Source organism: Mesoplodon mirus (genome assembly GCF_964341445.2).
Source record: "Mesoplodon mirus genome assembly, chromosome: 11".
Classification (NCBI taxonomy): Eukaryota; Metazoa; Chordata; class Mammalia; order Artiodactyla; family Ziphiidae; genus Mesoplodon; species Mesoplodon mirus.
In genome coordinates, this window is record NC_138987.1 from 68,182,316 (window position 1) to 68,209,923 (window position 27,608).

Below are 27,608 nucleotides of genomic sequence, written 5' to 3' on the forward strand. Positions count from 1 at the left end.
GATTTGCAAAAAAAATGTAAAACTCTTCCCATTAAATATATATTTTGTTTGTTTTGGATAATATAGCTATTTTTCACTGAAAATGTCATTTTTGTAATATGTATTGTTATTATTTTTATTTTTGTTATTCTTAATGGAATAAGCAAATGTTTTAAAAATTACTCAGCTTTGGGTTTCCCTGGTGGCGCAGTGGTTGGGAGTCCGCCTGCCGATACAGGAGACATGGGTTCGTGCCCCGGTCCGGGAAGATCCCACATGCCGCGGAACGGCTGGGCCCGTGAGCCATGGCCGCTGGGCCTGCACGTCCCGAGCCTGTGCTCCGCAGTAGGAGAGGCTGCAGCGGTGAGAAGCCGGCGTACCGCAAAAAAAAAAAAAAAATTACTCAGCTTTAATTCTAATATAGTAAATATTGGTGGGTATAACCCCATAAACAAAAGGCATTTGGGGTCCTTGATAACTTTTTTAGGAGTGTAAAGGGATCCTAAGATCAAAAATGCCTCTGTAAAGGCATTGAGTACATATCTTATGTTTCCATCTAAGCTAATATGTTTTTTGACAGCACAGACTATATCTTACATCTTTGCATATTCATCAGCTCCTAATACATTGTTTTCCATGTAGTAAGAATTTATACAGGTGAGCTGAGTAAAATTTGGTATCTTAAAATTGTTATCTCTAGGGACTTCCCTGACAGTCGAGTGGTTAAAACTTCGCCTTCCAATGCAGGAGGTACAGGTTCGATCCCTGGTTGGGGAGCTGAGATCCCACGCCTTGAGTCCAAAAAACCAAAACATAAAACAGAAGCAATATTGTAACAAATTCAATAAAGACTTTAAAATTGTCCACATCAAAGAATAAATAAAATAAAATGTGTCTTTTTTAAAAAAAAGTGTTATCTCTAAATGGTTTGGAAGATTGAGGATTCTGAGTAGCCAGGGTTCTATTGTTTCTTATAACAAATACAGAAAGATCTCTGCTTAATAAAAGAGATGCCCGATTCTAGCAATTTGGCCAATTGATTTTGAGAAGTAAATGACTGATTGATCATTCATTCAGCAAACATTAGTTGAGCATAAACTGGGTGCCAGGTATAGAACTTTATTGTAGACGTTTAAATTAGTGGTTTCCAAATGCTAGCCCATGATGAAGTGTCTTCTTTTCGTAAAGAAATGAGAAAAATAGCAACAATGAAATGTTTTCCCACAAAACTTAAATATATTATTCAATAGTATGTTCTTTATCTTGAGATTGCTTTCCGAGTTCTTGGTGTTAATATAATTTTCTTTTCTGATATTATGGTGAGATTAGGGTTTGGCACTTTTTGTTTTTATTTTGTCCTTACCTGACAAAATTCAAATTTGTCACTCTTGGTTGGCCCTTGCAGTTTGGGGGGGACATTTTACTAGCTTGTGGAAAACCACTGATATAGACATTCTTTTGGCATTTATTGGAATGGGATTTTTTTTTTTTTTTTTTTTTTTTTTGCGGTACGCAGGCCTCACTGCTGTGGCCTCTCCCGCCGCGGAGCACAGGATGCGCAGGCTCAGCGAGCACGGCTCATGGGCCCAGCCACTCCGCAGCACGCGGGATCCTCCCGGACCGGGGGCACGAACCCGCGTTCCCTGCATCAGCAGGCAGACTTTCAACCACTGCGCCACCAGGGAAGCCCCTTGGAAAGGGATTTGACCTTTAGGTGGTTTGACCTTTAGGTGGTTTGATGCTTTAAATCCACTAGCACAATCAACTCATTTATTCTTGAGCTAATTATCAACTTTGTAAGTTGCCCGCTTCCCTGTTTATATCATCTCTCTTTGGCAGTTGATTGTTCAACTGCAAGGAAAGAAGTGAAAGGAAATAAAAATAAACCCAAACCAAAAAGCTAACAAACTAACGTTAGTCAAATTTTGGATGTCAGAGTTCTAGGTTAAAAAAGATGGAGAAGTAAAAATTTTTGACCAAAATAGGGCATTTGAATTATCTAGATCTCAAGTCAGATTGCACTTTCAACTTCCCACCTCTTCACAGAAACTGCTGATTCCTATGAAGGAACCAACTGGTTTTAATTTAGATTCTTACATTTAAGCACCATTAACAGTTGAGATGGCAGAGATAGCAGGGTGGGAAATGATGATCCAGAACACTCATTTCCATAGAATCAGTTATTTATATAGTCATTCTTTCACTCAATAAATGAATGGCTGTTAGGCGCCAGGTATTGGGATACAAAGATGAAAAAGACACTGTCCCTATGCTTAAGAGATTTATAATCTAGAAGAGGGAGACAGAGATGTAAGAAAATCAGTGCCTTGAAAATTGTTGTAGGGGATATGACATCATGCTTTGTGCCTCACTGGGGACCCAAATAGGAGAAGTTAAGAGTGGTGGGAGTTGGGAGTGGTGAAAGGACAGTAAGGATATGGAATGGAGAAAGATGTGGAGGTGGAAATAGGAAACAGCAGAGCTATTTGGGGGAAGTTATGAGTATATTGGTATGGCAGGAGCGTGGGGTAGGTTGGAATGTGGAGGTATGGCAAGAGAAAGGGGTGAAGAGTTAGGCAGCAGCTAGATGTAGAACTTTAGTTGCTTTGTTCAGGAATTTGGATGTTATCCAAAGGATTTACCAGAATGTGTTCTGTGGGATGGTGATAGGAAAGGAAGGGGTTTTGTAAGGTCAAAACCATTTGAGAGGCACCAGTTGAGAGAAAGTTAAGCAGGTGCATTTATTTTAAAGCCTCTTAGACCCTTTATATTAGGTAGCATTTCCATTACTAAATTTGTTTGAAGGGGTATTGCCTGTTTCACAGAACATGGCTTGGGAAACCCTGCAATATGCAATGGGGAATCATTAAAAATTTAAAGCAGAAAATTAGGCAATTATGTAATCTAATTCTGTTCTCAACACATAGTGTGATACTGCTCATTAGGTATTGTTCAACCCATATTTTTTAACACCAAATAATTTCAAAGTGATGTGCTAGATATTCTGGGAGATTAGAAAGATGTGTAAATTGTGTCTGGCATTAAAAAAAATATTGGTTATCTATAAATGTTATTCATCGATGCAATTATTTGAGTCAAAAGCAATACAAAAGTGAAGAAGTTGAGGATAAACTTGAGGAACTATAGATTTTCTGGGTGGTTTTGCTCAGTGCTGATTTCTAGTGGGGTGTTTAATGCTAATTCTTTTCCCAAAGATTGTCACCACTTAGAAGAATGTGCTTCTTTTGCCTCTTTTTGGACTTAGGATAGTTTCTGGCTAGGGTCCTCATCCAGGCAGCTCAGGGAGCTCAATGGGAAAAAAGCTGCCTATTTGAAACTCAGATTTTTTGGGGGGGGAGGAGTTGGGGGAGTAGCTGTTGGTTTGTTTGACTCTGAAAAGTACCGTATTATCAACATATTGAAGCTTTGGTACATGCAAGTGGACTCAGTTTTAGGCTTCTTTAGGTTATATATCCTAAAGATGTATCCAAGGCGTTTAGAGAAACAATTTGAAGGTGAAAGGGAAAGAGGAGTTGCATGTGGTGGGACAGAAAGATTAAATCTAGAAGTCTGTCTCAGGCTTTTTACTACCTTAACTCTCTACTTTTTTCACTCAATGTCGAGAGAGAATCTTCAAATAATCTCCTTGAATTAAATGAATCTTTATTAAGTATTTATTATCAGCCACATTGTCTATTAGGAGAACATAGAATCAGAGTGTCTAGAGTGGATTGGTAACAACCTCAGGCTTTTCATTGCCAATTGTGTAGTGGCCAAGAGCACTGGCCCTGAAACTATAATAGATGGCTTGGGTTCAAATCTGTTAAATCATTCCGTCCAGTTACTTAAGGGCTCTGCTTCTTACCAGCTGTTAAGATCTTATGTAGATTTCTTAACCTCCCTATGCCTCAATCTCTACATCTAAAAATGGGAAAATGATAATATGTACCTTATAAGTTCCTGAGGATTAAAAGAGCTAATAAATATGAAGTGCTTAGAATGGTGCCTGCCATATGGCAAGGGTTTCATCGACTATTATCCTGAGGAGATCTTTATCCTACCATGGAAATCAATCCAAGAGTAGTACATTTTCTGGCCTAAATAGGATTCTATGTTTGCAGAATGGCCTGCTAACCCTAAATAGGATTGGGTATAAATCGACTGTTAGAAATTTCCGATTCATATAATTCTGAAATAAAGCAAATATTTGTATATTTAAATAATAATAAGAGCTAATGTTTGTGAGCATATACTATGTGCCAGGAGTTATTCCAAGCACTTTTTACCAATTAACTTATTTAATTGTTATTTTTGAGTCGAGGAAGCTAAGGCACTGAGAGGGTAAACAACTTTTCCAAGGTAACACGATTCCTTCGGGGCAGGACAAGGATTCAGACTCAGGTAGTCTGATCTCACAGATCACACCCATCCATTGTGATATATCTTTCATCTAAATGTATTCTGCATTTTAGATTGGTTTGTCAGTGTTTGATTTCATTTATTGCAAACATAAACTAAGAAAAACTAAGTGGGGACTTCCCTGGCGGCCAGTGGTAAAGAATCTGCCTTGCAACACAGGGGATGCAGGTTCGATCCCTGGTCAGGGAACTAAGATCCCACATGCCGCGGGGCAACTAAGCCCGTGTGCCACAGCTGTTGAGCTCGTGCGCCTCAACTAGAGAGCCTGCGTGCCACAGCTACAGAGCCCATGCGCCCTGGAGCTGGCGCGCCACAGCGAAAGATCCCGCATGCATCAACAAAGATCCTGTGAGCCGCAACTAAAACCCTATGCAGCCAAAAATAAAATAAAAAATAAATAAATCTTTAAAAAAAAAAAAAAGAAAAACTAAGTGGAAGGGCATTAGTTAAAAATTAAATTCGTTAAATCATTTCAGCATAAAAATATTCCTTTTTCTGTTCTAAAGGACAGTTGCTCCTGGTGTCACATGTTAGAGCCATATTAACTATGGTTCTTTTGTGGAATATAACTATGAGTTTGATTTCACCAAGGCATCCAGATGCATGTATCCATTCTTTAGAACTGTTTTTCACCTTCCATCTCAGCTACATTTTTTCAGGGTAATGTGTACGTAATGTCACTTTATGTGCATTTTTGCAAAATTAGCTACTTTTTCAGTTATCCTTGCAAACATTAAAATAATTAGGGTTATATCAAATCCTAACCTATGAAATGCATGGTTTGTAGGATTTGACAATGGACAGCACTGTGATAAATTGTACTTTTGCATTCTTCAGTGTAAAAACGGTTAGATAGCTCTAAAAGTAATCACATTGTTGCTCTACTTTGTTGGTGCTAATGTAGCTGGGTTCACTTTTAAAGAAAACTGGGCAAAACTAATTTGCCACTAGATGGAGCCCTGGCTATTTGGGTAGAAATAAATGCAACAGGCAGAACATTAAATCACTCCGTCATATCATGCTGGAGGGCCCCCTGGTATTTGAGGCCCTCAGCTTTTCATTGTAGAATGCATCTTTGTTCTTTGCCTGACCTGCAGAGTGACATCACTCCCTTTCTTCCTGTGCGCTGGCTTTGACACAAGCCAGATGGCCGTGGCCATCGGTAGGCGCGCAGGCCGCCTGGTACAGCAGTTGATGAAACAGGATAGGAAGACGTTTTATAGTCAGCTGCAGGAGCACAATGAGGCTGCAGCTTTGCTAAGTAATTACATTTACCGTGCGTACTTTATTCCTCACAGAGAAGGTCACAAGGAAAAAAATACATTTTTATTTATAGTGTTGTGAGGTATAGACCTTTGATCTTTTATTAGTCAGTAGTCTGCTCCAAAGGAATGCTCTCTTTTCCCTGCTCTGCAGTCACTCGTGAAAAATGACATGTTTATTTATGTTTAATGGTTCTTTCAGGCTGTGCATTGTGATACTTACCTTCCCTCTTCCTCCCTTTTGTCTCCAGTTAGTAACACAAAAATGTTTTAGTTTTGTAGTGAGTTTAGTTTGGAGAAATCAGAGTACAGGCATGTTAATACAAGCAGATTTGTGTCAGATATACTCCAGAATGATTTGGTAAAATATATTACTGTTTATTATGTGTTTGTTCTTCGAGGAGGTCAGAAGAGACCAGGAACAGACTTTTATTTTTGGGGGGTGGAGTGAGGGATGAGGGTCAGGAAATGAACGAGACGTTAATTTTATATCCATTTTTGGACTTTTAGTAGTTAAGGTCACTTATAATGCTAACTTTAAATAAAATATTAGAAGTTACTGTTAATCTAGTATCTTCCACCTTCATTAGAAGTTAATCTTTACCAACTGAAAGATTGTACAAAACTTTAAAGAAAATCCTAGCTGAACTTTTCTTTAAAGTTTAACATTCACAAAGTTTTGAGATCCTTCCACATGATTCATTTCCAAAAGCTTTAAAAAATATTTTTACCCTTTTTAAGGCTAGATTGTGAACATTATTTACAGAATTGATCTAGAAATTATAAATCATAAAATCAAATGAAAATTCATGGTTGATATGCCTTCTTCAAACTTAACACTATTTATAAAGTGAAGCCTCCTAGTTGTCCTTAGGTTATTTGACTCTATTTTTTTAAAATATGAAACTCTAACAAAAGAAATCTCTTAATCTTACAGTATTTTGCAGTCTTCTCCAGGGAGGGAGATTTGCAAATAATTGCTGGAAGAAGGCAGCGTGGTATGAGGAGAGAGCAGGACTTTGTAGTTGGATAGAACAAGGTTTTCTAATTTTTTTTCCACTGGCTATTTGCTTTGTGCCCTTGGACCTTTGAGCCTTGGCTTCCTCACATACGTATTGGGTGATAAAAACCTACCTTCTAGCTTTATTGTAAGAATTAAATGACGTAATATATTTATATTTGGCCCTAGACAGTTCCTGTCACTTGGTAGGAACTCAGTCAATGTTAATTCCTTTCAACTGTTTTAATCTTCGTCTCTTATCCTCTTGCAAAATGTGTTCACAGATTACACTGCTATTATATAGTGTGTATTTTATTCATAAGATATAAATAAGCCTGGGTTGAAAGTAAGCCCACCATATGAAACATAGGCGTTTGAAATTTATTAGCACAGTGTGTGTGTTCAGTTCCAGATAAAACCGTAACCATCAATTGTGCAGTGAATGTGTTTAACATTTGTGATGTTTTAATTTGTTTTTGTTTTCTTTTTTTCTCTTACTCAGCTCTTGCCCCTGTTCTTTGCCTCTCGTTTTGTTGGTGAAGATATCACAGTGATGTCTGCATTCAACCTGCTGCATTTGGTGACAAAGAGCCAGCCAGTAGCCCTGCGAGCCTGTGGGCTTCCCTCAGGTTGCTGCTTCTTGTACTATACTTAGTAAGGGCACTGGTCCGGGTGGGGGAGTGTTTCTGCTGCAGGAAATGATACACCATAATGCTTTGCTGAATTTCGTTTTCTTTTACTTGGGCCCTAATTTGAAGACGGAAATTGGTTATAAATCACCACTCTACTTTGAGTAACATTCATTTCCACAGTCCTTACAACCCCTGGAAACATTGTCCAGTTTCCTTGCTCAGTATATAATTGTCACTAATATTTCATGATATCTTCTTGTTCTTTAACGCACACTACAATCTGAAAATTGTAATGTTCATAAGAGGCTGGCAGCCTTGATAAGAAACTGCTCCAAATCACACAAAATAGGACGTTCATCTCGTTAAAGGATAATGAAAATGCTTTTCATTCCACATGTGGTCATTCCTTTAGAAAGAAAAAATTAAAACGAGCAACTTTAGTGTAATAAAGTTAGTTATTATAAAGAAAACATGTTCTATTTAACAATGACCAAATAAAGAGAACTAATATAGCATGTGTTCACTGGTTCTTAAATTAGAGCCACCACCCTTTTTAAAAATGTGACTTTAAGCATTTAAACAACTGAGACATAAAAGTCCAAAATTTTATTATGTGCTTATTTCATGTTTAATATTTTAATTTTATTATGAAAATCACTATGGCCAGATATAGTCTGTGAACATTATTGTCAATATTATTTATATTTTCTTTTAGTATACATATCTCTATTACTATACTGTATAAAGAATTTAATTCCAACTCATTAAATATTCATTGAATATTAACTATGAGTGCCAGACATTGTGTGAAGCAGTGAAGATACAATGATAAACAAGATCAAGCCAATTTCTTTAACAAGCACAAGATGGAGTTGGAACTGTGTAAAGACCATTGAACCATATGGTGATAAGACTAGACTAAAAGTATTTATGCCTGGGATGTTAGGGGAATCCAGGATGCTTCTAGCTCTTTGCTTAGGGGAAGAGATTTTGGAAGGGAGGGAAGGTCTCTGAAGTTTAAGGAGGGCTTCATGGAGGATATAGTGCTTGAGTTGAATTTTAAACTATGAGCAAGAGTTAGCCAGATGTCCAAGGAGAGGGAAGGACATTTCTAATATATGAAGTAGTGTGGGAAAAACATGAAGACCTGAAAGAGCAAGGTATGTTCAGAGAAATGCAGGTTACTTAATATGGCTAGCTTGGGTAGGTGAGGGCAAGTAGAAGAGGTAAGGAAGGTAGCCAAATCATGAAGTGCCTTATATGATGTTTTAAAAAATTTAAATCTTGGGGAAGGGATGAAGGGGGAGTAAAATGACTTGATTTGCATTTTATAAGGATTATTGACTTAGTATGATGGAAGGATCAGTGCTGGTTCCAGGTATTTCTATGAGAAGGTGGAGATGGCAACTTAATTAGAAGGCTTAATTAGAAGGATAAGGCTTTTGTCTTGAAGCTGTACTTGAATAGTAAACACTCTATATTTTTTAAAAATTAGATTTTATGTCTATTTGTGGTGACTTGAGAGGCCAATGAAGCTTAATGCATGGGGTCCACAACCACTCTTCCTGACACCTTCGCTTTCCCTACCCCGCCATGCCCCTGCATGCCACCATTGAGTATGTTGGAGGAGCTTGAGGCTGGAGGGACTCATGAAGTACTGAGAGCCTTAACAATGATCATTACAGTAGGTTTGGAAAGAAGGGGATAGATAAGAGAGAAATTCAAGTTGTAGGACTGACAAGGTTTATTTGTTGAATTGTATGTAAGCTTGAGGGAGAGCATCAACCAATGTAGTTCCTGTGCCATGTGGAACTTTTCCATAACTATATACTACATATAATAATTGTAGTATGAAAGTTATTTAAGTGATACATAACCATGTTTTCCACTGGAAAAAAAAAAACAAGATATGAGAGCACTAGCATAGTTCTTGTAACATGACTTTGTCATACACTAAGGAGGCTAAGTATTTACAGAAACTTTATTAATTAACATGGTATCCCTCGATATATGACAATTGTGGGATTAAAGTGTTTCATAATGAAATTGTTTAATCAAAATATGTGTCTTTAAGTTTTGATATCAAATGATTCAAAGATAAATTCAACAAAGCTGGTAATGTTTAAGAAGTAACCATTATAGTACAATGCTTAAGCACACAAATTCTGGAATTTGGCTGGATCTGAATTCTGGCTTTGCCACTTAACTGGCTGTGTGCCTTGGCTTCCTTGTTCGTAAAATGGGGATAATAATAGTACTGACCTGAAAGGGTTGCTGTGAGAATGAAATAGGTTAGGATGTGGAAAGCGCTTAGAACAGTGGCTGGCATGTAGTAAGCACTATATATAAATGTTCACTAGTTCACTATAGACATCTGTATCAATATATATACATATATATTTTGTATTTTTCTAGTACAATAGACTTTTTAAAACATTTAAATATGTCCCATCTTTCATTTAACTATTTTTACTTTAATCGGAACCACAAATGCACTTTATGTTTGAGAAATAACCATCTCAATCTGTTGTTTTGATCTCTTTATTTTACTTATACATCCTGCTGAACCAGATTCAAGTCCTATAAACATACAACACATTTCTTTTATTCTTACTATCCAGTACTGATGGAAGCTCAGAGAGACTCGGTCTTTCTTACTTAGGGCTTGTAAACCCATTTTATTTTGATAAATGATTTGACTAGAATAGTATTCCATAATTTCTTAGCCATTCAGGCACCCGGTATTTTTTAAAGTGTTATGAGACTCAGTCTTCCAGTGTCCACGTATTTTATAACTTCAATGTTAGCAAAATCTTTGTTACCATCCATTTCTCTGACAGAATTCTACTCTTAGAAATATAAATATGTTGAAGAAATTGCTAAGTTTAACAATAATGTGAAACAAACTATTTAAATTTTGAAAAATAAAAATGAAATGGAAATGGAAATTCTGATCTTTATCACTTTATACAAGTAGAAAGGGAAGAGGTCAAAATTGGAGATATAGGAAATTAAGGTAAAAGTTTGACGTCTTGCTTTAATTTACTGTTCCCTGGTCAAAACTCATGGCAACAAAAATCTCTGTAAATCAAAAAGATTTCTGCTCCCTAGCCAGTACCCTACTAATTTTAGTTTTTATTCAATATGAAATAATTCCAGAACTGAAAAATAATTGGAACAGGCTCTTAAAGTTGATTATAACTGGATTGACCTATATGAAGGCCATATTCCAGAAGGCTGACCTATCATTTTTCAGCTTCGACTTCCTTTTCTTCTTATTTTTAAATAAGGCATAATTTCAATTTAGAGCTTATTAAGTGCATCTGAGTTATGGTTTGCTCATGTTTGTAATTAAAGGTAATTTTTTTTCTCTCAGAGCTCTTCTTAATTTCCTATAACAGTTTCTTTCATGTATTAAAAAGAGCACTGGAATAGGAGTCAGAAAACTAACCACAGCTTTGTCATTAACTTGTGAGACCTTGAACGTATCAGTAAACCTCTCCAGATCTGTCACTTTATTTTTCAAATGAGGAATTTAAATTAGATAATCTATTCAGTTCTGAAATTCTGTGATTTTATGAACTGTCATTGTTTTTACTTTGGTTTTGGGTTAGTCAAATCTTAAAACCCAGTACTAATTAATGGCTGGGAATTTATAGAAAAATCTGCTTGGTTGTGGTGGGAGGACAGAAATATTTTCCATGTTTGAACATTAGAATTCCTTGCATCTAAATCAAGACTGAAGCATTATCTTAGGAGGGATTAGGAAGCACAATTTTATACATAGTTTCACTGCTTGATAGAAATGAAGTCTAATTGTAGGTTAGACTAGATATCATGGTAGCTTTCAGCCAAGTGAGAGTATTTGTCTAAATAGTACTAATTACAGTGATAAATTGTGCTTTTCTCTAACATCATACACGTAATATGTGGTTGTTACTCTTGACTTCAGTGACATATTTAACAGTCTCCATGAATAGAAGAGCCACACGGCAGTTTATGCAGCTTGTAAAGATATTATGTCATAATATTCCAATGCAGAAATTAGAAGTCTTAAAGACAAAATTTGCAAATGGTGTTTGCAAGTCATAGACTATCATTGTGTAAGTACAGCTCTCTAAGAATCAGGGGCTTGTGGCTCCAGAGCTTAGCACAGTGCCTGGCACTTAATAAATATTTGTTAAATGAATGAATAAACATTTGGAAAGTTTACATGTAGGTGAAGTGATAGCTATAACAGACAGTACAAATTTATTTGAGGCTCTTTTGGGTCTCAAATAAATCTAATGAGGAGGGTAAATTAAAGTTCATAGTTTGGTTGCCTTTTGAATATATTGTAAAAAAAACTTTCTCTTTTCTCACTTTATTGCATTAATACAATATGGTAGATTTCTCAGGTATAAATCACATTGTAGCTAAACAAATAACAACAACAGCAAAAAAAAAAAAAAAAGGTAACACAGATTCAAAGTATATTAGCCAAACTTGCTTCTACTCTTTCTCTCAAACAATTTGAGTTTTGGTGATAAATTGTTTGAGGAAGGGAATAAGTACATATTACACTTACCATGAGAACTAAGAGCTCTGGTTCTTTTGATTGCTTTTCTCTGGAGCAAATTAATATTGTTTGCTGTGCTTTAAGTTCTGCATTTGTAAAGAGGAAATACTACAGATAAGCACGAGAGCAATATCCATAAATAAGGAATACTACTATTCAAGTTTGAGCTGGCAATATTTCATTAATAGCATCTGATATTGTATTTACCTTAAAAAAAATTGAAGTCATTGGTGTGTTGTTCACTTACTGAATAGATTGGCTTTCTATATTAGTTTTAATTTTTAACCATTTTGCATCATGAAAACACAAACCATTTCCATGGTTTTTTGTGTGTTTTTTTGATAAAAGTTATGGCTTTTCTCCTCCAGAAAATACATATGTGCACCTATACAATTTTTCATGTAATTTCAAGATTTTTTATTAGATATTCTGATACTCATAAGAGAGGTCTCTTTGACCACAGATTCAGAGCCTGCCTTCTAAACACAAAACAATATAAAAACTCTAGTCAGAATGTATAATTTCTGATTTCTGTATTGATATCCCCAGTGAAATTCTCTCCCATGAGTTCAGTTTAATGCCTTCTATTCTCCAACTTCACCATTCTTACATGTTCATCTTACCTAACTTATTTATTTATATTGAAAGTACATTGGGGGAGGTTTTTTTTTTAAAGAAACAAATGGTTTTTTAAAACAATAGACATTCCAATTTCAACTCCCCTAATTCACAAAATAATTTGCAATTAATTGATTGAACGGTATCTACTTTTCCCAGTAGGTGGCACTAGATTTACATTCTTTCACAGCATGAAAGGGTATTGATATCATTAGCACATAGGTGCATTGTGAAAACTTAGAAGTATGTAAAGAATATTCAGTTAAGAACACATGGATTTACAACCACAAATTTTTCTGCTTATATGATGTTCAAACAGTATTTGTAGAGTGCAAAACCTTTTTCCATTTTCAACAGGATTCCAACTCCCTTGTGCTTGGACATCTCATTGAAATTGTCTATCATGTGTAGACTTTCTATAAACTAAAACACGTTTTCATAAATTAACTTATCTTGTATCCAAATAGCTGATTTAACAGTAATTTATAGTTTTATATGTAGCTAAATTTTCTTCAGCAGACCACCCAAGAATTAAAGAAAATTTCACATTTTGTTTTGCTATGTTTTGAATTTTTATAGAATCTTGAAAATGTTATGAGTTTAACATGTTGACTGTTAAGCATGAATCCTTTTCTGCATGAATAAAAATATTTTTGGAAACTAAGAAAAATTATATTTAAAATGTTGATTAATGAGTACTCTAATGCAGCTATATTCTTTTCTAAAACAAAATGTTTTAGTAGCTCCGTGATATAATAAAGTATTAGTTAATGCTGAAAATTTGCTGTACAGCATATGATTATTAGATGAGTTTTAAAAATCGTTTGTGCACAAGACTAAATTGCTATAGAATGATAAATACATCTGTATGAATAAGGTGTTGGGCATATGGTTTGTTAATTTTTTCTTAAATATAGAATAAATTCTTCACATACATTAATAATTATAAAATACATAGCAAAATCTAGTAGGATTTTGGGCATGAACAAAAAATAAATTTTAATTTTGTTTGAGAAATTCTCTAATTAACGACTAAAGAATATAAAATATTATCAGTTCTGAAAACAAATGATAATTCTACAGAGTTAGTTTATCTAGACAATATGCACTTTTGGGGAATCATAAAGGTAGAATTATTAGAAGTTTATTTATCTAAACATGTTCACAGTAATTTACCTGACAGATCATAGAAGGATTTATTAAAATGAGCCATCTTTTGCTCTTAACAAACACGTGTTTAATGAAGGAGTGGAGCGTGAATGAGAGTTCACAAAGAGTCACTAATATTGAGGCTAAATACTTGATGAATATTCATTGTCAGTCTTTTCTAGTTTATAGCTTCATCCCAAACATTTTATTTAGAGACTGAATTTCTTATGGCCGCTTTTGCTAGATACATTTTAATTTAAAATGCTTTGAATAGATTTTACCGAGATGCAGTGGCAACTTATCTCTAATTATTTTTGTGTCTTTGCATTTGAAATCAACCATCTGAAAATTTAAAATCCTCATTTTGTTTATTTTAATTACTTCATTTTTCTCTCTCTTTTTTACATTTAGTATATTTGCACTTGTATTAGTCACTTAAAAATGCATGTTATAAAAATATACCATGGTGACTTCCCTGGGGGTCCAGTGGTTAAGACTCCATGCTTCCACTCTAGGGGGTGCAGGTTCAATCCCTGGTTGGGAAACTAAGATACCGCATGCTGTGTGCACAGCCAAAATACATGTGTGTGTGTGTATATATATATATGTATATATACACACACACACACACACACACACACCATGTGATGACAAAGATATCAGTTATTTAGGTGATTTTTAAGAGCTACACATTTATAGAATTTAAATTTACTCAGTTACTACTATGGTAAGCATTTCCTTCAACACTAGATATATTTATTGTATTCAACCACGTAATTGCAAGTGAAGAATGGACTGCTAATCTAACTCGCTAGATTACTTAAATTTTAAGCAAGCAAAGATAATCTAAAATTCTATAGCTATAGTTTTTAAGATTTTGTTTTGTTACAGAAGTGCATGTTTGCTCACAGAATATGCTCTTCGTAGCATATTCCATTTTGATTAATAGTTTAATATTTCCTGTGCAAATTTTAAATAACATAACAGCAAGTTTCAGAGCTTGCTGTACTGTTACTGGTATTGATGAAGAAAGAGATTGGAAGCATAATTTTACTAGTTTGTTTTTACCACCAACTTGCTTTCTGGCCCCAGAATCTGTTTTGTACCTTTTATTCCTATTCCTCATCTGTAAACTTAGAATGAAATACACTCTTGTCAAATCGTTCACAGTTAGATATTACCCTCAAGTGTTAACGTTATCTGACATTTCCCAGAAATTTATTCTGTGCAACTTTAATCCCTGGCTGTAAGGGAGAATAAACTGGAAAAATATAAAAAGTCCGGGGTGGAACATCAAATAAGTCTGGGAATGTTGATAGGTTTGATCATCAAAATCTATTTCTATTACAGGAAAACCCTTGGTTCCTGCAAAGTGAGCTACAGAAAGGTAGAGATTTTTTTTGTCTGTTCAGTTGACTACTCCGTCCTAGCAACTAGAATTATGTCTATCACATAATAGGTGTTCAATAAGTATTTGTTGAATGAATGAATGGTGATGAACAAGTAGCAGCATCTTATGTATCAGAATAATGCCACATAGTAAGTAATGTGATCTCTGTTCTTAAAGAATGCACATTCTGAGAAAAATGGCCACTCTGGGTCCAAATTTTGTTATCTATAGAATGAAGGGAGTTACATACTTCGTGTTTTTATGATTCTATTTACACATTTCCTCCTTTGCTTTACTATTGAAGGAAGGAGTAGAAGAAGTAAGAAGCATCGTGCTTCTTTCTGCCCAGAATGGCTGACTAGCTTCTTGGATTAGGATTTGAAGTAACGACAGTTCTCCTGGAGGATATTGAAGGAACGCGTAGATGTAATTATAATTAGCAGGAGGTAGTAGGAGGGGAGGATGGTGGCGTGGGGGGGGAACAGGCTGTGAGCACATGGGTTAGTGAAAGATGGGCATGTTAATGTACAACAAAGCACTGGTTCAAGAGAGAAATATATTGAATGAGAGAATTAAATGAGGAAAGCTGCAGATGAGGAGCTTGCTCTCATTAACCAGGTGTGTGACCAGGTCACATAACTTCTTTGAGCCTTGGTTTCCTCTTGAGGGCTTTGGACTAGAAGACCATCAGTTCCCAAATTATGAACACTCACTCTACTAATACCCTGTAAAACTGATCCCGTCATCAAATGGAGAAACTTTGCATACTACCATGTTTTATAAATTCTAAGATGAGCTGTTTTTACATTTCATCATCTTGGTAATGAGGATGCAGCTTAAAAATTATTTTGGTAAGAAAGTATTGTGTCATGGTTTGATTGACAACTCTTGTTTACTTTTCTGGTGGAGCATAAAATAATGGTGCGTCAAAATACCACTTGTTCAATAAGGCACATCAGCATAAGAAAGTCTGTAAGAAGTCTTCATTAGGAAACCCATGTAACCTAGATTTTCCTGATCTGGTTTGACTGTAGAAACTTCTCCTTACCCCTCAAGAGGAACTACTTGTGAACATTTTTTTCAGAGCCAGTGTTTCACAGGATATGTTTTGGGGAATGCTGGATTAGGTAATCTCATAGTCTTAAATCCAGAGAATTAATGGAATATTAGTCATAATAAAATATTTGAAAGTGGAACTCTAGAGAGGTAATAAAGGATTCAGAGTAGTAATAAAGAAAAAAAAATTAATCCATCATTTATTTTTTAAAATTTCACTGGTTTATTAAGCAAATATTACTGTTGCAGTTTTTAAACTAAATTCTAAGAAACATAGCCAGAGCCATCATTTAGAAAACATCTTTTAGGAAGAAAATTTAAATAATAATAGTTAAAATGGAGAGTTGAATAAATATTTAAATACAACATACACTTATTTAGGGCTTACTCTTCTTAGGGCACAGTACGAGGTGCTGGGGATGCAAAGATGACCGAAATTATCCCCCAGTCCCTCAAGGATATATTGAATAATTCAGAAGTCTTATGCCTTTTCTTTAGTTATCTGGCTGATAAAGAAAACTGTAAATTTTTTGAATTTTTTTTTCTCCAGAATCTCTTAGATTTTCTGGAATGTATAGCTAGACTCAGATTTAGCTGTCCACTGAGTGGCAATTGCAGACATTTTCTGCCCATCGAGCTTAGTTAATTTAGATTTTAAATTGGATTTGGGTGATAATGTAATTTTAGACATTTACAAAGCTGAGCTCTTAGACAACATAAGTTTTATTTTCTTTCTAACAAAGCATACTTGATGTTACATGGAAATAAAATTCTGCATGGTAATCTAAGAGGGGGCTCCTTTCCTTCCTTTTTGTGGGTGGTTACCTCTCATCTCCTCAGTCTGTGCTCCCAAGGCGGTGAGGGAGGATGGGAGAGAGAACTATTTTTTGCAAGTCTTTGATTGCATGTGAAACGTAGAATGGAAATGAGCCTGTCTGTTTAAAAATTTTTTTCTTCTGTACTGGCTATGATGTTCTAGTGAAGACCCATACTGGAAAAAAAATTAAAAACAGCGAACTCTAACTTCGTCAGACATTTCACATGCAATCAGATAGACTTTCTCTTCCACTGTTGTCACTTGATGATGGCAGTGCCTTTAAAACTTCTCTTTTTACTCATATGCTTTGCAAGTAAGAAAATGCTTTTTGGATCAAGACATGTTTTAAATATTTCCCTAAACTCTAGTCTTTATGGTCCACATTAATACAAAAGTCATTGCTCTTGTATTTGCATTACATTTTGAAGTACTGATGAGTACTCTTTAGTTTTATTTGCTACCCTTAGAGAATGCTGATAAAATGACTATCACGCATGTATTCAACAATTAAAAATTTGTAACCCACAAGTAAAAGAAATGTAAAATGTGGTTTCTATCTTACAGAGTTCATTCAGATGAGTGTATCATTGGATGAATGTAGTGGTAAAACTCTCTGTTGTCACCTCTCAAGAAAATCATGCAGCCTTACAGATTACTTAATATCAAAAGCTAGAATTAAAAATCATATTAACAGACTTTAGATACTCTGGCAAATACATTTACTCCCATTGACTTACTGTGAGAAAACATTGGCATATTTCCCCTTTAATTTTAAAACTGCCTTATTTCTCAGCTGCCCAATTTTCCCTCTTCCAAATCAGAATCTACACTTTATCTTGGCTATTTTGCTTTGTTAAATTAGCTAATCCCACTTACATGAAAGACTCTTTGATTACCACCTTGACATTGTACATATTAGATCACACTACATCTGTCAGCTTGTCTGGATGGAGTTCTCATCCCTATTTGAATCTTCTCTGACCCTGTGACCCTGTAGATGCTGTTTCTGCAAATAATGTGAGTTTTCCATATCCCAATTATAATTGGACCTAGTCAATGTAGGTGGGCAAAGTTTAAGAGTGTTAATGTCTTCTTTGTTAACTCTCTTTACACAAAACTTTGCATATATTTTTACTATAAGACTGCACATTGTATTGATTGTTTTTCTTATCTTTTCTGCTACAGTATGTGCTCCCCTAAGGCAGAAACCTTGACTTATTCATTTTTAACTTTCCAGTACACATCACAGTTCTTAATTCACTGTAGATGTTTAATAAATAGTTGTAGAAGGTATGAATTAATATTAGGCTCAACAGTTTATGTCTTCAAAGAATTTATAATCTGGGAAAATAAAGCAGAAACAACTGACGACATTTGAGAATAATTGCAATATATTATATTAGCTCATGTAAATAGTACCCTGCAGGGTAAATACACTAGTACTAAGGATATTCAGATGGAAGATCAGAGTAGGGGTGAATTTATCAGGATATGTAGACTTGGAAGGAAAACTTCCTTGAAAATATTTTCTTAGTTTATCTATTCAAACCTTCAGTATGGAAACCAGAAGGTCAATTTTATCATTCAACTATGCACCACTAAAACATATGGTCTTGTTTAATTCAAGAAGTTTAAAATGGTGTGTTGCCGTGGCATGCTTATACGTCCATTAATGTTAATTAGAACTCTGTGCATGCATCAGTAGAATATAACTGAAACTGCTCTGTAGAACTGTCTTATATGAAGTAATAGAAAAACAGCAAGAAGGCATTAAATGTGATTATTACTATGAGAAATAAAGATATGATTTTTCTCCCATATAGAAAGGAAAACAAATCCTTACCTTAAAAAGAAACAATTGTCTGCTTTCTGATTCCTAAGACCTAGAGTTTTTGTTTTTTGTTTTCCTTTGTGTTATATTTAGGACTTAGAGGACAGATGAAATTAAACTGAACCTAAATGTAAAAATCAAGAATGTTTTTAAAAAAGGGAAACTAAGTTGAGGTACTAATTTTATACTTTCTTTAGTTATGGATGTTCCCTGCTACCACCTGAAGCGGAGAGCTATTGAGCTGTCTCCGAAGGGTAAAAACATTGTTTGGCCAAAGGATTTTGCTCTCTAGGCCTATCAAAAATTCATCACCAAAGAATGTCTGTTGAGTATCTTACACATGGCTCCAGGTTGGGAATGATGATCTATAGTCTGAAAGGGATGACATTAAATACATAGAGCAAATTAGCAGAGACCACATGTCTAATTCTGTGTTCAAGGTTCAGCCAAATACTCTCTGAGAGCTATTTTGAGTATAACACTTGACTTAAAGGATTTCACTTGGAAGAAAGGAAGGTAATGTCAGACAATGTCTGTACTAAGATGTGCAATTGTAAATTTCCAGATGTAAAAGCATATTCTTTTTTTGTTGTTTACCTACTCCATTCATATTCAGGTTTTAGTACTTGCGTTGCAATTACTTGTCTCCATCTCTACCACTGGAGTATGAACTTTTCAGTGTATTCATCTCTTGCATTGGCCATTTCCACTGAGTGTTCAGAAAGCTCTCCTTTCCGATAGCAGCATAGTCAACTTCCTCTCCTCCTTAAGGCAGGGCGGTGCTCAAAAGTCACCTCCGTGAGTCTTACCTTGACCACTCTATTTAAGGTTACAGCCCTTACTTCTAGCACTCGCAATCTTCTTTGCCCTGCTCAGTTTTGCTTTTTTTCCATCCTGTATACTTATCACCTTCTAAGAGGCTATATAGTTTTCTTACTTATTTTCACTGTGTTTTATCTGTCTTCCCCTACCCCTGCTGGAATGGGAGCTCCATGAAAGTAGGATCTTTATTTTGTTCACAGATATATCTTAAGTACTTAGAATAATGCCAGCATATAGTAGGTGCTCAGTAAGTAATTATTGAATGAATGAATGAGTATTTTACTTAGCACAGTGCCTGGCACTCTGTAAACACTCAACATTTTTGATGACTTAAAAAACCAGTAAGAAAAATGTCAGATCAGTGGTCCTCAAAGAAAGTCCTGCAGCCCTAGTTTCATGGAAACCAGAGGACTGAAGCCAGAATGGCATGGCGTCTTAGATGTATGTTAATCTCAGGAATGTTTTTCCTGTATAGGTCTACATTGAGAGAAAAAATCAGAAAAATTGAGCATGCTTCTACAAGCATGGAGCTTTTCTTTCTTGTGCTTTGCATTTTTTTCTTAAAGCCTTTATTAAATTACTAGAGTGCAAAACAAACAAAACACAAGAGAAAAATGGTTCGTGGCATATAATTTTATATTCTATTATAAAAATGAACTAGATTTGGCTTTTATAAATGCCCACTTATTTAGAAATTCCTAACACTACTACATCTGGGATAAAAGTTTCTTTAATTTCCCAGTATGACAGACTAATAACCAACTAAAAATCAAAATTTATAGTGAAAATTAAAATACACCATTTTTAAATATAGTAGCAAGATATTTCAACATGAACTTTACTGTTTTAACCTAGTTAATTCAAAGCAAAACAAGATAGTCTTATCTCTTATTCACTTATTATTTTGGGAAGATATTTAATAGTTTCATTTTTTCTGATCCTAGGACCAAAATTAAAGTTATGGGATCTTTGGATTTTGTTTTGTTTTGATTTTTCGCACTGAAATATAAGATTTATGACTTAAAAGTGCTCTAAGATTTAGTTAACAGATTTGATTTACTTCTAAACAGGACTTTAAAAAGCCTTTCAACGTTTTATAGACTTTGTGAGAATCCCGTTTGAACCTTGTCACTGACCCTATGCTGAAGGAATGAACACAGAGAAAACAGACATTGGATAATAGACAAATCTTTTTACTTTTCTGGATGTACTGTGGTGATTATTACTTTTCTCTCTTATTATCTTAAGTTGTTAGTGATAGTTTTCAAGCTGAAAGTTATTGCATAATTTAAGAAGAAAGAAGAAATTTGTAGCATAATTTTTCCATGGGCATTGCAGTCAGATAGCCTGGGATTTGAGTCAGTATTACCTATTTGCTGTTTGTCCTTAGTAAGGTATGTTACAACCTCGCTGAGCCTCAGTTTCTGTATCTGTAAAATGGGTGTGATATCTACCTTCTAGAAGTATTGAGAGGATTAAATGTAGTTATGTGAAAGTGCCTAGAAATGTGCCTGGCACATAGTAGGCACTCAAGTTTTAATTTTGTTCTCTTCTTTCAATTCTCATTTTAATTATTTTAAAAGATAACTTGTGAGGAAAATACTGTTCTAAGGGAATTATTATGGAAAAATAGTTACCAATAAAATATTGCAGCACACTGAAATACCTGATCTGGTTACCTTTTAAAATACAGTTTTAACTTCAGAATTCACTGTAATCAAAATGATGATATAATACTGCATTTGTTTAGACAGTGTTTGTTAAGGGCTAATTGCTATGATCCTTATAGCAGACCTCTGAGGGTGGTAGCACATAGAGAGACCTATTTGTCTAAGGTCACGTGACTAGGAAGCAGGCAAGGCAGAAAGTGAACTCTAATTCAAGACGATACTGGCTTTGAGGCAACAATATGGAACAAGCTTTGATATAAAAAGAGACTTTGGGCATATTTTAGCAAATAAATGCCCTTGGATAGGGTTCAAGGTGGGTCTGATATATACCAAAGTTACTCTGTAAGGAATGGTGTTATGATTAGATACCAAAGTGGCAATATTACCCTCTCAAATATGCTTTGTGTTGCGTGTGTATACACATATGCTCACTTGTGGCTTCGAAGTACTCTATTAACCATTTAAATAAAGGAAAAAATCTTTCCCTAACATACTTCTAAGCCAATTTAGGGGTCATTGAACAGATGTCATATAATACTAATGTTAAATTACCCTGTGTAATAAGAAAATTACAGTACCTAAGTGAAGATAGTAAAGGGAAACCATCCAATGAATTATTCTAGAATTTCAAAATGAAATGATTTCTTTGAAATTAACAGTGGCACCACATGACTTTACAAAAGTGAGTCTGATAGGGAAAAGGGAAATTAGAGACAACAGTGAAGCCTCTCTGTGTTTATATATGCCAGTTTTGGGTTATGATGCTAGGAGAGCTAATGTAATAGTACAGCTTTCAATTGTCCAGGAAGTTTATTATTATTAAACTATGTGGCAAGAAATTTATTAAAATCTGACTAACTTTTCATTGTTTAGCATTAAATCACAACGGTTGTTTCTAGTCCACATATACTTCCTTTTGCTATTAGGTACACTTTAAAAGCCTAATTATTTTGAGAACATAGTATGACCAAAGAATAAAAATGTACAAAGTTTGACAACTTTAAATAAACACTAGCATTTCTTAAAGAACAAACCTCACTTACAGTTAGGAAACAATATTTATATTTAAGGTTGAAAAGCCAGGATGTAGGAAAATTTTGCTAATTTGGAAGATGACCTTTAAGTGCACCAAAACCAAATAATTTGTAGGCTATGACATAGGGCACATTCCTACAAAATTTGTGTGAATACTGCTTTAGTGGTTCTTGAAAGACAAACAAAGAAAGCTGGAATGAAATCTTTATCCCCCTTACAAATAAGACGGAGACTAACAAAAGAGTACAGCAGCACTCTTTCAAAGCTTGCCATTAAAACGAGGTCTCTGTAACACAGCTAATGAGATGGTTCATAGTAGAAAACAATCTGTTTTTAAGAATGTTTAGATCAAAAGTAATTTCTAATCTATGAAATAAAGTTTTTTCAATACCCTTCATTCACCAGTGAAGCTTTTATGTTTGTCTTATTTACTTCAATCAGATGTTTTCAATTTTACCTTTTTTCCTTGTACAAATCCTTGACATGGTTCGTCAATACTGACCAACAGTTTTATTCTTTTTCTTCAGAAAAGAGAGATTTTTGAGAGAGGGAGAATGAAAAAGAGAGAAACATCTTTGCCTAAACGATTTGCAAGCATCTGTGCTTTAAGCTACTTTTTATGAACACTCCTTAGTAAATGACTCAAGGTAAAAAAGCAGAAAAGCATCCAATGTTAGGAAATTGCAATCCAATACCATGTAATTTAAACCTGCAGTTGCTTCTCTTGTACTAAATGACATACAGATGGGTAGCTTAGTTCTCTCAACTTTGGGAACACAATCGGCCTTTTTGTATGAATGAACATATATTAACAAAAATATTTTAGACAGAATTGTTTAATTCTAATTGTATAGATTTTAATTATCTATGCCATTGGAAAGAATAATTTTAACCAAGTTATTTTGTCATGTTAGATTTGCAATTAATGAATTTTGGGGGATAAAATCCACAAAGATACAACCCTTTCAACATATAAAGCAATAAAAACAAAAAGTTACTTTTTAAGACGTCTATAGCAAGTTGAGCAGAGACTCACCTATCACAGCCAGTTCTGCATTCAAGTTGTGGAGAGGCTTGTTCTGACAGGACAAACATTTCTCAGGGAAACATTTCTATCTCTTAGAAAATATTAAAAGTGTAAGTAGTAGGTATTTGCATAAAGCCTAGTGTAATATGGGGTTCAGTGAGATGAGAGACCAACATGCCATTAGTGTGATTTGCCAGCTGTTCCTGTGGATCTTTTCAGGCCAGAGCAGGGCCAACATTCTTTGTGGAAGGTCAGAAGAGGCGCTATTTGACAACCCACAGGCCTACTCAAAGGTGTGTTTTGCTGTTCGGCTCTGGTTTGCTCTTTTGCTGCCTCCATATTTTCTCATAGAGAATCAACCACTCTATCTTGGTGGCCCTGATTCTGGAAGCTGATATCCTTCTTCAATCCCACAATCAGAGTCAGTGGTTAGTTAAGTTTCTCCTGTTTTAATTTCAGTGATCTCATATACTATGACATTAGGTGCCTTAAAAGTAAAAGAAGTAGAAAGCATTTCTATTCCTAAATCATATTTCTTTTATATTTCAAAACAAATTGAGTTTAATATTTGGGGAACTAAGCAAGCTTTCTTTCAGTAATTTCATAACATGGTAGGAAATTTTTGCATGTGGTGACATCTGTGTGCCTCTTTTGCACTGTGATGGAAAAGCAAAGAAAAGCAATTTTACTGCAGTGAGTAAGGGTTGCCGTGTCTGGAGTTATTGATCATCCCTTGGTACTCATGGGGGATTGGTTCCTGACCCCCTGCAGATACCAAAATCTGAGGATGCTCAGGGCCCTTATATAAAATGGTGTAGTATTTACATATAACCTATGCACATCCTCCCTTATACTTTAAATCATCTCTAGATTACTTATAATACCTAACACAATGTAAATGCTATGTAAATAGTTGCCTTAGCATGGCAAATTCAAGGTTTGCTTTTTGGAACTTTCTGGAATTTTGGGGGGGAATATTTTCCATCGTGTTTGGTTGAATCCACAGATGTGGAAACTGTGGATACAGAGGGCCGACTGTATTTCTTTTCAGTCATTTGTTCAGGTAAGACAAAATACCCCATATAAGCGGGTATTGTCTGGACATTTTATTGCGGTCTGTATAAGTTGAAATAAAAGCTAACATTGTGGGCTTCCCTGGTGGCGCAGTGGTTGAGAGTCCGCCTGCCGATGTGGGGGACGTGGGTTCGTGCCCCGGTCCGGGAAGATCCCAGATGACGCGGAGCGGCCGGGGCCGTGAGCCATGGCCGCTGGGCCTGCGCGTCCAGAGCCTGTGCTCCGCAATGGGAGAGGCCACAGCAATGAGAGGCCCGCGTACACACACACACACACACACACACACACAAGAAAAAGCTAACATTGTTATTAGAATCTAATTAAAATTATTTTACCATTCAAATATATTTAGCCAGTGAAGTCTTTCTAAGTATAGTTTATAAAAAGAAAAATGTAGGTCTCTAAATAAAATCACATTCACTTTTGCTTTTCTTTGTCTTTCCTCCCTCCCTATTTTTCTCACTCTTTCTTTGGAACTTCTTGAATCTGCATTAGTGTAAATGCCTTCTCCTGTAGTCTATTAAAAGTTTCTTGCTTCCCGTTTAAGCATGGTAAGATACAGTCTTGCAAGAGATATTTGTTTTTAAGGACTCTTCAGAACCTAGTGAAGCCTCTGACAGAATCACAGAGAATTCCTAGCTGTGGAAAGATACATCTTTAGGGTTCAATAAACAAATAGGATAGTATTAAATCACCCAGGTTGGAAATTGAATGAGGAAAGTTTCAGGCTATTCTACTAAACGAATGGAGAGTTATTGTTTAATATAATATGCCCATCCTCTTATATATACAGCATAAATGCTTAAAAATAGAGTTATGCTTTTTGAATTCATTAAAAAAAAAGAAATTCAAGGTACTGGGAGACGTAAAGGATGTATTCCCTCCTTGTGAATGTTCAGTGGGTTTTTACTGTCTCATACCAGCAGCTTTGGCTATAGCACATTGTCAGTGCTCCAGTGGAATCACCTGAATCTTGAGTACCATTCTTTTTAAACTGAGAGAAATAGCCAGCTGCAGTTCAGGTAAGTTTGTCTAGTGTGTTAGGGTCTGGCCTGGTCATTGACTAGTGACTGTAGAAGCTGTGCTGTGATGGCCAGCCAAAGCAGTTATTTAGGATTCAAGCTAAAAGTCCTCCTTCTCCCACATCCTCTCTCTTTCCAGGGTCATGTAGGGATAAAAAGAGCTGTAAGGTGGTCTTTTCCCAGCAGGAACTGAGGAAGCGGCTAACACCCCAGCAGTACCATGTCACTCAGGAGAAAGGGACCGAAAGGTAAGGCGAGCTTACGAAAACGCCATTAAGCAAGAGCTAGTTTTCTTCATCCTCCTTATCCCCCCGTCCCACCTTTGAATCCTCTTCCTTGCCACTTAATTTAAAGGATTCTATACTTATTTGCTAAAGTCCACAAATTAGTATCCTTGAAAAGGTTGAAAATGGTATTGCTTAGGTTAAGACTAAGTTTTATTTATTCTTTCCCCCATTTAATGAACACTCTATCTTTTGTAAAGTCACAAGGCTTTTGTTAAGGGCCTGTTTCTAGTTTACTACAAAATGTGTGGAAGTAATAGCGATTTAGGTACATTTTTTGGGAAGACATCAGAGTAAGCAAAACCATGAGGGACATGGCACTTTGCCAGGATACTGAAAATTTGAAGGTGGCCATTGTAAGTATAGACGTTTTGGCTGCAAAAAGAAGGTAGCATAATTTAGTTCCTTTCTACCCCACTCCAATTTCTTTTTGAAGCACATGTGGAGAAAGTATTTATTGGCTCATTTGTGGTTGGAATGTCAAAAATTTTCAATAACTGCCCTCACATGGCTTTGGTCCTTGGAAGTTTGCCCTAAGTCCTGAAAAAAGAGTTTGTTCCCTTCCAAGACTGTTTTTAGTGAATAAAGTCTCTCTCAGCTGATTCCAGCTCAAAGGTAACTTGCCAAAGTCCAACCATTTTGTTGTCTAATTTATACCATGGAGCTTGGCATAAGGCTGTACCTTACCTCTGATCCAAATTTATTAATGATGTAACTTCTTGTTTTCATTCATGAACTGAAAGAGCTCTTTACCACACGTGGGGTCTTTGTTAATCTGCAGCACTGTCTTCCTGTCACAGTATATACTGTTTACTGAATTTACCAAATGCTGAATCTCTGACAATGTACACCTTTACCGCACGACGAGTTAGCGATGGACTTCGGTCTTGGTCCAAGTCGTCTACCCGTCCTGTTGTGTACATGACTAGCAAAATGATTTAATGCACACAAACAACTAGAGATTAGGTCATTCTTAAAAATTCTGTTTATAAAAAAATTGGACCTCATAAAGAGGGTGAAAGGATAATAAAAACAAGCTGCAGAGCACAGACTTTTTGTTGGGCTAGCACAGCTGATTTGTATTAGCTGAATGACCTCCTAGCCTTTAAGATTGTTAACTTAGAAAAATATTCCCTTAAAGCTGCAATATTCCTTTTCAAACCAAAAAATAAGACTCCTTCCACTGGAAGTGTTGGACCCTTCTGCATTTTGTGGTATATACTCTTGGACACTGTAGAGTAGCAGAAATCTTATGTAATAATGTTTTTTTTCTGTGAATCCGAACTACAGGCTTCTTTTTTTTTTTTAAATAGGAAAAAAGTTTCCTAAGCATTACATAACTAGATGGCCTGATTTTTAAAAAAATTTAACCCGCACTAGTTTGGAGTTGTTATATGCACATTTTATTATACAGATTTGAAATGTATTAGTAATGTTCAGATTTCCATACATTTGGTCTGTTCTCATTTTAGGACAAAAAGCCCTTGAAAGTTTTCTTAGAGAAATGTATTTTAAGTAAATAAGTTCTATAAGAAATAATGCTAACTTGTTTAATTAAATTTTTTTATGCTCTGTTTATTGTGTATCAGTGCCTTCGAAGGAGAATATACACATCACAAAGATCCTGGAATATATAAATGTGTTGTTTGTGGAACTCCATTGTTCAAGTAAGTATGTTAAAAACCTATGGATATGGACAAATCACAGATGGCAACAAACTTGGTATTGTCTGTTCACACTAGAATTTTTCCATTACTAAATTTTCTTATTTCTAATTTTTCTATTTTCCCCCCCACAAAACAAAAGTAATTATTGACTTTCATGGTAAACTACCAGTTTGGTAGACTGGCTGATTTCTCATTATTTGGATCTTGAAAATACCTAACGTTAACTTGTTCATCTTAGTAACCACGGTGCTTAGCAGAGCTATAAAAGAGATTTTCGTGAATGTAGAAATGTCTAT

At 35.4% G+C, this 27,608-nt stretch overlaps 1 protein-coding gene across 1 annotated transcript in view; it reads left to right on the plus strand.

Annotated features, from left to right (window-relative positions):
* The window catches only part of MSRB3 (methionine sulfoxide reductase B3), a 157,514-nt gene that overhangs the window by 25,461 nt on the left and 104,445 nt on the right, over window positions 1–27,608 (plus strand). The window contains 3 exon segments of the mRNA XM_082636925.1: window positions 7,163–7,289; window positions 25,501–25,609; window positions 27,235–27,312. Coding sequence (XP_082493051.1) covers window positions 7,163–7,289; window positions 25,501–25,609; window positions 27,235–27,312 — 314 coding nt within the window.